A 12,687-nucleotide genomic window follows, 5' to 3' on the forward strand; every position below is an offset into this window, starting at 1 on the left:
CAACCGATGACTGCCCTGACAGGGAGCACAACAGAGAAACCCTGAGGGAGCAGGAGAACAGTGGGATGCAGACCACAAATTCTCATAAAAAGACCAGACTTAATGGTCTGAGACTGGAAAAAACTCGGCGGTCATGGTTCCCAAACCTTCTGTTGGCCCAGGACAGGAACCATTCCAGAAGACTACTCATCAGACATGGAAGGGACTGGACAATGGGTTGGAGAGAGATGCTGGTGAAGAGTGAGCTACTTGTATCAGGTGGACACTTCAGACTGTGTTGGCATCTCCTGTCTGGAGGGGAGATGGGAGGGTAGAGAGGGCTAGAAACTGGCAAAACGGTCACGAAAGAAGAGACTGGAAGGGCTGACTCATTAGGGAGAGAGTAAGTGGGAGTATGGAGTAAGGTGTATATAAGCTTACATGTGACAGACTGACTTGATTTGTAAACTTTCACTTAAAGCACAATAAAAATTATTTAAAAAAAAAAAAAAACCAAGCCCACTGCCATCGAGTCAATTCCGACTCATAGTGACCCTATAGGACAGGGTAGAACTGCCCCGTAGAGTTTCCAAGGAGCGCCTGGCGGATCTGAACTGCTGCTCTTTTGGTTTGCAGCTGTAGCACTTAACTGTGCTATGCCACCAGCGTTTCCAGACATTACAGAAATGCAAATCAAAAGTATAATGAGATTCCATCTCACTCCAACAAGGCTGGCATTACTCCCCCCCCAAAAAAAAAAAACAAAATAATAAATGTTGGAGAGACAAACACTTATACACTGCTGGTGGGAATGTAAAATGGTACAACCACTTTGGAAATCGATTTGGCACTTCCTTAAAGAGCTAGAAATAGAACTACCATACAATCCAGCAATTCCACTCCTTGGAATACATCTTAGAGGAATAAGAGACTTTACATGAACAGATATATGCACACCCTTGTTCATTACAGCACTGTTTACTACAGCAAAAAGATTGAAGCAACCAAGGTGCCCATCGACAGATGAATGGATAAATTATTGTGTATTTACACAATGGAATACTACACACCGACAAAGAACAATGATGAATCCGTGGAACATTTCATGACATGGAGGAATCTGGAAGGCATTATGCTCATTGGAATCAGTCAGTTGCAAAAGGACAAATATTGTATAAAACCACTATTATAAGATCTTGAGAGAGAGTTTAAACAGAATAGAAAATATTCTTTGATGTTTACAAGAGTGGGGAGGGAGGAAGAGAGAGGGGTTTTCACTAATTAGTAAACGAGAACTATTTTCGGTGAAGGGAAAGACAACGCACAATACGGGAGAGCTCAGCACAACTGGACTACGCCAAAAGCAACGGAGTTTCCTGAATAAACTGAACGCTTCAAAGGCCAGCATAGCAGAGGTGGGCGTTTGGGGACCACGGTTTTAGGGAACATCTAGGTCAATTTGCATAATAATATCTATTAAGAAAACATTCTGCATCCCATTTTGGAGAGTGGCATCTGGGGTCTTAAACACTAGCAAACGGCCTTCTAAGATGCATCAATTGGTCTCAACCCACCTGGAGCAAAGGAGAATGAAGAACACAAAGACACAAGGTAATTATAAGCCCAAGAGACACAAAGGGCCACATAAATGAGAGACTACATCAGCCTGAGACTAGAAGAACTAGATGGCGCCCAGCTACAACCAATGACTGCCATGACAGGGAACACAAAAGAGAATCCCTGAAGGAGCAGGAGAGCAGTGGGATGCAGACCTCAAATTCTTGTAAAAAGACCAGAGTTAATGGTCTGACTAAGACTAGAAGGACCCCGGAAGTCATGGTCCCCAGACCTTCTGTTAGCCCAAGACAGGAACCATTCCCAAAGCCAACTCTTCAGACAGGGATTGGATTGGACTGTAAGGCAGAAAATGATACTGGTGAGGAGTGAGCTTCTTGGATCAAATAAACAAATGAGAGTATGTGGGCAGCTCCTGTCTGGAGGGGAGATGTGAAGGCCGAGGGGGACAGAAGCTGGCTGAATGGACACGGAAATACAGGATAGAGAGGAGTGTGCTGTCTCATTAGGGAGAGAGCAACTAGGAGCATACACTGAGGTGTATATAAGTTTTTGTAGGAGAGACTGATTTGATTCATAAACTTTCACTTAAAGCACAATAAAAATTAAATAGATATGTGTGTGTGTGAAAGAAGCCAGTCATAAACATAAAATGCATGAATATATGACTCCATTTATATGAAATACCCAGAAAAGGTAAATCTATAGAGAAAGGAAGTAGATTAGTAGTTGTCAGGGGCTGGGGGTGGACACAAGGTTTCTTTTGGGGTAATGTTCTAAGATAAAACTGTGGTAATGGTTGCACAACCCTCAAATTTTACTAAAAAGCATTTAACTGCATACTTAAAAATGCATATATTATACCTCAATAAAGCTTTAAAAAAAAAGATAAGCTACTGACTTGGGAAGATATTTTCAATACATTGAAAAAAATTATCGAGACGTATTTTTTAAACTCCTACAAATCAAGAAGAAAGATAAAGTAGCAATATGAAAAAAAAAATCCACAAAAAATCTGAAATAGCAATTCAGATAAAGAAAACATTCTGGTCAATATACTTATACTGAAAAGTAAATATGATGGAAAGATTAACCTTCCCGGATAACTTTATGCACTGCTGAAACTAAGCTGGGAAAGAAAGCGGATGATTCACTGCTACACACAGTTCTTCATTTAGGTATATCGCTTATAAAATGGTTTTCAGCTCTCCTCAAAGCTCTAATTACAGATAGGCTGTACCAGGAAAGATTTCATCATAACGTTCCCATTACACCTTCTCTTTTGGCCCGATACACTTCAGTCTGACCACCATACATCTTTTACCTCCCGGTTCCAACTTAAGAAAACCAAGGAATCACTTTGTTGTTTAGTTGGTTTTCCTTGCTTTTAAGTTATCACAGTTTAGAATCACTTGTGGCCAAGAGAAAGTATCAGAAGCAATCTAATTCTTTTAATCGAATACACGGTGGTTCATATAAGATAGCACAAGCAAAATGACATTCATTTTCCCTTTTCCAAGCTTTTCCCGACTCTCTCATTATTCAACATTTTGTATTTACGACAATAGTAAAAAATCTCTATTTTGTACATTAACAATGTATATATGGCAGTAATGAACTGCAAAGTGTGAGGTCAGAGTAAGGCTGGCTGAGATGATTAAGGTTATGTGTCAACTTGACTGGGCCATGATTTTCAGTGGTTTGGAAGTTATGTAATAATATAATTTGACAGCTATGTTATGATTAACTTGGCCGTTATGTAATGATGTACTCATCCTCCATTTTGTGATCTGATGTGGTTCTTCTCCATTTTTGCAAAATGTTGATTTTCACATAACAACCTGGTCTTTGGAACTTAACCATGTCAGTAAGTGAGGACTGGGTGTAATTCATTTTGAGTATAACCAGCTATAAACCGACCAAAAAACAAATAGGCATGCAAATGTGGACTAACCTTCCAGTAGTCAGATTGTAAACTGTAGTACCTCTGGTATGCAGATAATGCTGAAAGAGAAAAAATAATGATGAGTCACAATAATGTAACACTTCATAATAAGTAAGTTTTAAGTAACATATAACAAACTTCCCACCATACCTACCTCCCCAAAAACCAAACAATTAAAAAATCTGGGGCCTCCCTTCTAAGAGTCAACCATAGTGTCAAATATATAAAAGTTCAGTGATATAAAACCATGGTCAAATCTAAGTCCTGTACTTGAGCAGATATAAAATCTAGGCTACCCCATCAATCAATTTAACCTTCCTCAGAGACCAAAACTGATGAAGAATTAAGTTTTTTCTCTGTTTTTTTTTTTTTTTACTGCAGAATATGATGTACTGTTTTTTTCTACAGGGGACCTCACTTCCTAGAATAACTAAGAACTCACCTATCTCAAAGAAGGAACTATTTCTTTTATGATACTTCCTTTCATACCACCAGCACCAGCACCACCACCACCAACAACAAAAAAAAACCCAACTCACCATTACCTTACTCTTAGGCTACATCCAATTCATTGCCAAGATAAAGTGTATCTATCCCATACCCCTAAATCCATCTCAAGGCATAAGGATCTGGAAACCATTAAAATAGTTCCTGTGAACCTAAAAATTCAGGTGAGGTGGGAATAAAGGAGTAATTAAAAGCTATATATGCACATTTTAGAATGGTGGAGAAATGCTTTTTTAAAAAAACTGATGAGCAAACCCCAATCCAGATCAATTACATCAGAATCTCTTAGGGTATGGGCTAACCACTTATATGTTTAAAGGACCTCCTAGGTGATCCTAAAAGTACAGCTGGGACTAAGCACCATCCTAAAGACAAAGGCAGTAAATGGGAACAAGAGCAGAACAGCAAAGTGGCAGCAGTTTGGACACATTCTAATATGCTGGGGAGGTTTTAGGACTTGAGACAATTTTATGAACTTCAGACATTTGTACAATAGAAGCAAATTGCAAACATTACTTGAAATGCTTTCATAAATTTAACGCAGACAAAAGAGAAAAATTAACAAAAAATAATGGAGAAAAAACTTGTTCTATCATATTCTGAAATTATCAAAATTTACAACAATTGAAATAGAAACAGAACAAAACTGAAAGCCCAAAATGAGACCCTGGTGTATGCAGGAATACAGGTGGCATTTCCAATTAACAGGAAATTAACATAATAACCAGCACTCAAGTACTTATATGAAAGCAAAAAAGTGAAATTTCTAACTCACATCATGTAGTAACACAATTCAAAAAATAGATTAAAGAATTAAATATAAAAACAAATCCATAAAACTCCTAGACGAAAACACAGGGGAACCATATTTTCCTGATGATTAGTTGGAGAAGAACTTTTTTAATTTCCGGTTCAATATAATAAAATAATGTTTTTTTTTTTTTATTCCTGGTTCAACATACAGGGGCTAAAATAAGAGTACTAAGGTAACAACTACTTGAAAAGCAGTTAGCTCACTAAATTCCTTCACTCACTCACTGATACCACTGCCATACACACACAAACACATCCCTACTAGATACAGACACAAAGATTCTCAAAAAAAATACCATGCAGATCAACTTAAAAGAGCTCCCTTCACATGCTTCAAATCAATCAGTTCTCAGTTCCTCCTATCTTAAATATGAACAGACAGCTAAAAATTACCGGAGACCTAAAGAAAGCTCCTAGCCAAGGAGATAGAAACCAACACAAAAAGAAGAAAAGCAACTTAAAATAGGGGTTGAGAGGGGACTACACAGGGAGAAAAAATTCTTCAAGAAATGGTTACTATTCTTAGTCTTAAATAAGGGGAAATGTTGCCTACATAAAGAAAAGGAAAAAACAAACATGATGCTCCAAAGTAAAATAAAATTCAGAGAACAAAATATAATAGAGAAATGAATAATTCAATAAAAGGGCTAGAATAAGAAATTGAAGAAATCCCTTAAGAAATAAACGAAAAGACAGAAACAGAAAATAGGATACAATTAGAGACCCTATCCTGGAGGTCTAATATAGCAGTAATGGAGATCCAAAAAGAACGTAAGAACAAAAGTAAGGAAAAAGTTCAAGAAATAATTCTGGAAAAATTCTCAGATGAGAAGGATATGAGTTACTAGTTTGAAAGGACCCACAACAGATGAGTAATTCTAGAAATAACGCAATGAAACAATGCTTCCAAAATTCTGAAGGAAAATTATTTTCAACCTAGAATACGTTCAGTCGAACTAGCAACAGTTACAAAGGTAGAACAAAGGTATTTTCAAATATGCAAAGTCTCAAAATATATTCATCTCCCAGGTATCCTTCCCCAAGAAGGTGCTGAAGAACATACTTTCCTAAAATGAGAGTATACACCAAAAAAGAAGATGTGGTTTATATAGGAATAAGGAAATCCAACAGAGAAGAAGAGAGACCATGGGAATACCTAAGACGAGAAAAAAGGGAGCTCTCAGGGTGGCAATTGTGCCCCAGACCCAAGTCTGTTGAGGCCTATCAATACCCAATATCCCACTGCCCTAGTACCCCCTTCTTAACTGGAGAACAGTATATGCATATAAGTCTGGCACAGATTCTTATCTTGGCTTGGCTTTTCTTGACCATGTGCTGACGAAGTTCCACTCTTCCCTTTCACATTCCTACAAACTAGATGACATGAGGGCCCTCATATATCATCCCACAGAAGTGGTCTGCTTTGATCTACTTCTGAATTGCCCACTCTCTCTGGTCATATTCTTGACAGATTTTCTAGTAACTGCCCCATATTTTACAGTCCTATCAAATTCCCTAACTACTGCTGTGTATTACGTTTGCCAGGATTCACACATGACCTAGCCCACTGACTTCCCCAAAAGGGGCTCTTGTGAACTCTTATGGAATCAGAAGTCAGACTATGACCCAGAATCTGTTTGGTTTAACTTCTCCTGAGAGCCTCCTCTCGAACAGTGGCAATATGGCCCTTTCCTTCCATAGATGTATGCGTGTTTGCTGCTCAGATTTTCAGAATGAAACAATATCTTTTTGAGGGACACATTCATCATCAGTGGTTTTTAAAAAGGAGAAAGGGAAAGGTGAGAGTGGAAGAAACAGAAGAGAAAAAGGAGGGGAGGAGGAGGGGGAAGAAAAAAAAAGAAAAGCAAGGGAATACTGAGCATCACAGCCAGGCATGGATTACACCTATGGAGGAAAGGAAGAACATGAAATTGCAGAGAACAGAGGTGTGAGGTGGAAGTACCAGTACCATTCTATTTCTTAAACGGCATAGTAGTTAGATGAGTGTCAATTTTAATGGTCTTAAACCATACGTATATTTTTAGACACTTTCCTTATACATGATACATCAATTACACATTTTCTCAACAATTATACTTTACTCCCATTAAGCTCGAGATCTTATTTCCGACTCGATGGTGCTGGGTTTTTGTTTTTTTTTTTTTTTTAATGGTACATTGCTCAATTTAAGAGGAAAAGCATTTTTTTAAGGACTGGAAACCAGCAAAAAAAAAAAAAACATTGGAACATGTTGCATGTTCACATTTACCACTGACGAAGCTGCTTCTATAACAAAGTGTTAAGTAAAACATCATCTCCTGACTGTATATCAAACATGGAATAAAAGAACAGTAACCAAAAATGAAAATGAGCATTTTCTAAAATTCCGTTTGTACTGTTTTCATATTGTTTTTTGGTAAACAGCCAAGATATATACGAATACCATATAGAGAACTTTTTGAATATGTTCAAATTAGAGAAGCATTATACAAAAACATCAATCCCATATCTGAACAAGTAACTTTTATATCTGCATGATGTTCATCAGTTTTGCGTAAAGACGATGCCAACCATTCTCTCGTTAGGACATTTATACTGTGAGTAATTTTTCCATTTGTGGCAAAGGACTGGTGTTAAGCCATTCTTCACTTTCTAGTTCATCACACATGAGTGTAGCTAGCTTATAAAGGTCATTAACGAATGATCTTCTAAAACGAAAAGCAAACCTACCTTCTTCCATGGAAAGTAAACCCAGTGCCGTCGAGTCGATTCTGACTCATCCCAACCATGGAAAGTAGGATGAAGTAAATCAAACTAGCTGGAACATGATGGTCAAACATCACTTTGTGTAGTGAAAAGCATGACTGACATTCCGACATCCATTTCTGGCCAGGCCCATCCCAGCCTCCCCGCACCCCTTCACCCCACGATCATTGATTTAAGAGGATATCAGTTCACGACATTCCCAGTGATCGTTTCAGTCCAGGAATGGGCACATGAGCTCAAGTGGCCTACTAATTTATACACGGCAGTCAAAGGAGTAGTTCTCCCTCTTTTACTGGATATGAAAATAATTGTAACATCCAGCAGTGGTATAGCACCAACTGCCACCAAAAGGGGAACATTATTAGGATGAAGCCCATAGAAGATAGCCAAGGAAACAGAGGGAAAGTACCTAGGTCCTTCCAAACCTGGAACTATGCCTAGAGCACAACGCACATATGAAATTCCAATTATGTGAGGTAATAAGTCCTACTGTTTAAGCTAGAGTCACAGGACATGTTGCTGTTGTCAGGTGCCATCGAGTCAGTTCCAACTCATAGCAACCCTATGTACAACAGAACTAAACACTGCCCGGTCCTGTGCCATCCTCAAGATCGTTGTTATACCTGAGCTCATTGACTGGACCCTCCTGATAGCATGTCCAAAGTATGTGAGACATAGTCTCGCCATCCTTGCTTCTAAGGAGCATTCTGATTGTACTTCTCCCAAGACAGATTTGTTCGTTCTTTTGGCAGTCCATGGTATATTCAATATTCTTCGCCAACGCCACAATTCAAAGGCATCAATTCTTCAGTCTTTTTTATTCGTCGTCCAGCTTTCACATGAAAGGACATGAGTTATACCTAAAAACATCCTAATCGATAGACACCTAGGTCCCTGATAATTTTGTGCAGTCACCATACCAAACTTGGATTGCCCTTTTGACAGCTTTTATTTTTATTTTTTGGCTATCCATTTTGCAGTTTTATTTGTTTCCTTATTTTTTTTTTTTTATTGTGCTTTAGATGGAAGTTTACAGAGCAAACTAGTTTCTCATTAAACAATTAATACACGTATTGTTTTGTGACACTAGTTGCCAAACCCATGACATATCAACACTCTCCCCTTCTTGGTCTTGGGTCCCCCTTTACCAGCTTTCCTGCCCCTCCTACCTTCTAGTCCTTGCCCCTGGGCTGGTGTGCCCCTTTTGTTTTATGCGCCTGTCTAATCTTTGGCTGAAAGGTGAGCCTCAGGAGTGACTTGAGTACGGAGTAAAAAGGGTGTCCGGGGCCATACTCCTGGGGTTTCTCCAGTCTCTGTAAGACCAGTTAGTCTTTTTTTTTTTTTTTGGCGGGGGCGGTGAGTTAGAATTTTGTTCTACATTTTTCTCCAGTTCTGTCTGGGACCCTCTACTATGACTTGTCAGAGCAGTTGGTGGTGGTAGCTGGGCACCATCTAGTCGTGCTGGACTTGGTCTGGTGGAGGCTGGACTGCCCTTTTAATGATATTATGGAATGTCAACAAATTTGAAGGGTATGTTTTGAATAATCTGATTAATAATATATACACCTATTCCTCACTCATCAACTATTTTGTTATCTAACATTTCACATTTACAACAATAAAAAAATCTACTACCTGACTATTTTGTGCAATTAACAATGTACATCTGGCAGCAACGAACGCCAAGACGTGAGGCGAGAGCAATGCTGGCTGTGATGGTTATGTGCCAACTTGAGGGGGGCCATAATTCTCAGTGGTTTTTTGAGTTAACAACCTGGTCTTTGGGACCTAACCATGTCTGTAAGTGAGGAGTGGGTTTATTACATGGCTTTTTAAAATTGCCTTTTAGAACCTTGGGAGAGTCCTTAAAGAGATCATATGAAGTCCTCCACAGTAAATGAAACTAAAGTACGAGAAACTGTGTGATTACCAGTTGGGAGAAATGTGGCATCCATAGAATGATATGGTGAACTGAGAAATAAATATGACCCCTCAAATTCAAAGTCACAAAAGTAGATGCTCCAAACTGCAGGCATAGATTTGTAATTGAGTCCTTTCTTCCAAGATTATCTGTTATCTTTCCATTCATCTACACAGTTTCTCAAGAATTATACTCTACTCCTATTAGGCTTGGCATCTTAAGAAAGAGCTTAACATATTTTGTGTTTCCTATTCCACATAATCATTGAAACTCAAAAGGCTATACAAACAAGTTCTCATCACCAGAGTCTCTCTAGTGAAATCCTTTTATCCAGATTATTGTCGTTGTTTCTAATATTTAAGTCAGTTACCTACCCATGAAAAAAATTCCTAATCCCACTGTAACCATATCTTTCCAGAGACTTTTTAACAGAGAATGAAGGAAATCATCTGTTTGGGTATTCTTATAATGCTTTAAACCTGTTTTTCATAATGACTGTAGCAAATGTCTAACTGGGTTCTTCCTTTAGACCCTAAATCATATAATCTTGACTTTGTAATCCCTGGGTTCTTTACTTGCTCAAAAAGTCCTTGTTCATCCCACTAGAAAATCCTTTTAACGTTACTTTAGGCAAGACTGCAGTTTTCTTTTTCCAATTAACCATGAATGGTGTTCCCAAACATTTTAAGATTAACCCTCTTATTTCTAATGCTTAGATCCTTTTAACCCTTGGAGCCAATTTTATTTATGGACAGACTTCCCATTATTTTTTCATAATTCTTTTCTGAATATTATTTTGTTTTGAAATAAGCTATTTTGGTCTTTTTAGATAAAAAAGAAAACTATGATGAATTAAAAGGATTACAGAAAACTAGCAATGTACTAACAAAGGAGGTGGGTCTGAAAAAGTACAAAAGGAAAAAATGCAAAAGAAAACAATGACAGGCAAGTTAAATTTAACTACTACAACAACTTAAGGGTTCTTACTCTTTCTCACACATTCTTTTATTCTGCCCTTTATCTCACAGAAATAGGAGGAGGAGCAGAATCAAACAAGGAGAATAACAAGGAAAAAAGAATAAGCTACGCAGCTAGAAGAGGATGCTACACATAGGCATTTGTCCTTTAACTTCATAATCGTGCTGCACCATTTTTCATGTATGAAAATGATAAAGTTACATAATAATAGTAACACACTATCATGATAATGGAAATATCCAACAGTGGCAAGAATTCAAGAAAATAGGCAGTTTCATTTTACTGCTATGAAAATATAAACCGGTAAGATCTTTTAACAGGATAATTTAGCACTATCTGTCAAAAGTTTTAAAATATACATATTGCTCATGAGGCCAGTATCACAAGATATTACTTCTAAGAACATAAACATGGGTATGTGCAAATATTTAGCTACAAGGATAGACAACATAGTGATAATGTCAATAGAAAAAAAAAAAAAAACCAGTCTACATGTCTAACAGGAATTGTTCTACCTATGTGGTAGAACAGAACCCTGGTGGCACGGTGGTTAAGTATTTGGTTGCTAACCAAAAGGTCGGCAGTTCAAATCCACCAGCTGCTCCTTGGAAACCCTACAAAGCAGTTCTACTCTGTCCTATAGTGCCACTGTGAGTCAAAATCAACTTGACAGCAGTGGACTTAGTTTTTCTTTTTTTATGTTAGAATACTATGCAGGAAATTGTAACATTATAAAATTGTGCTTTTGAGATGGAAAGAGTAACATGATATACAACGAGTTAAAGAAAGTTAGAGTTTAATTCAACTTTTAAATTTTGAAAATACAGTGACAGAAAAGTATCTAAAGATGTATATTAAAAAAAGATTTGCCTCTAGTTGGTAAAAGACCATCATTAATGGATTCACATAGTATTTCTTAAGTATTAAGCATTTTTATAGATTGAACTGTATCCCCTCCCCCCCCAAAAAGATATGTTGAAGTCGTAACCCCTGCACCTGTGATTGTTAACCTGTATGGAAATAGGGTTGTTCTTTTGTTATGTTAATGGGGTCATACCAGAGGACTCTAAACCTAATCCCTTCTGATTAAAAAGGGAAACAGACACAGAGAGACACATACAGGGGAAAGATACCATGTGAAGATCTACACCATGTAAAGGCCTACAAGCTTCATGACACCAGGAAGAACCATCCCCTAGAGCCAACAGAGACAGCACAGCCCTGCCGAGGACCTGAACTTGGACTTCTAGCCTCTAAAATTCTGTTCTTTAAAGTCACCCACTTGTGGTATTTTTGTCACAGCTGCCCTAGGCAACTAATACAAGTGTCAAGTACCAAGCTACATGCAGTGAAATGCAGATGCGAATAAAACAAACACATAGCTCTATATTTCATACTATTTACCTTTTTTAGTTGTATATATTCTAGTATTTTTTTTAAACAGCATGTGTAAATGTTAAAACAAACATGCTTTTGTGTTAAGAGTAGGGGATATTATCAATGGGAGCCCTAGAGAGGCAGCAAGACATGGTTGGGGCGAAAATGGCTTTAGGTACACCTGGATTCTAATCCTGGCCTCGCCACTTCTTAAAGAGACTGTGGCTCCAAGTCCTAGTCTGAAATTAAGTAAAGATCTAGAGAAATAGACTAAAGGAGTAGGCAGGGTTAAGATAAAGGTCTAGAAGGCGAGAGAGACTTCAGAATGTTTGGAAATATTATGGCTGAGTTAAGATTGTCAAAACAAGAGGAAGAGGGTATACCTGATGTCAAGTTCATGCCAACAGCACAGGGATGAAAAGAAACAATGTAGGTAAGAGATGGTAACCTTGCCAGGAAGAGAGACCGCTTCTTCAGTGTTAGGTGCAATAAGAATGAAAGTTAAAAAAAAGGTTTAAAATTAAATCTATACTCCTGTGTCAGACTATAAACTAATCTCCGGTAGAACTCAATATTTCTCTTTTTGTTCCTAAAAGTTAGCTCAATGTGTGATACTACAGGCAGTTAAGTGAGCTGCAAGGGGGTGAGTCTATGGGTGGGAGGAGAGGAAGGGAAGGAAGGAAAAGACAAATCTTTTAGTTGCACTGTTATCTTTAGGCTAAAATAGGTTGTGGTTGTCTAAGGTTATTAGGTCAACAGATTTGACTAGTTTTGTTTTTGTTTTCCTGAGGCTGGACTGAAAATTTTATAACCTGGGATATATGAT

The 12,687-nt window shown here is 37.9% G+C and overlaps 1 protein-coding gene across 12 annotated transcripts in view; it reads right to left on the bottom strand.

Annotated features, from left to right (window-relative positions):
* KDM6A (lysine demethylase 6A) overlaps positions 1 to 12,687 on the bottom strand; it is a 280,479-nt gene that overhangs the window by 168,341 nt on the left and 99,451 nt on the right. For all 12 annotated transcript variants that reach the window (XM_049871256.1, XM_049871250.1, XM_049871251.1 and 9 more), the window contains exon 4: positions 3,509 to 3,558. In XM_049871256.1, coding sequence (XP_049727213.1) covers positions 3,509 to 3,558 — 50 coding nt within the window. The remainder of the gene's footprint in view (positions 1 to 3,508; positions 3,559 to 12,687) is intronic.

This window comes from Elephas maximus, chromosome X, assembly GCF_024166365.1.
Source record: "Elephas maximus indicus isolate mEleMax1 chromosome X, mEleMax1 primary haplotype, whole genome shotgun sequence".
Classification (NCBI taxonomy): Eukaryota; Metazoa; Chordata; class Mammalia; order Proboscidea; family Elephantidae; genus Elephas; species Elephas maximus.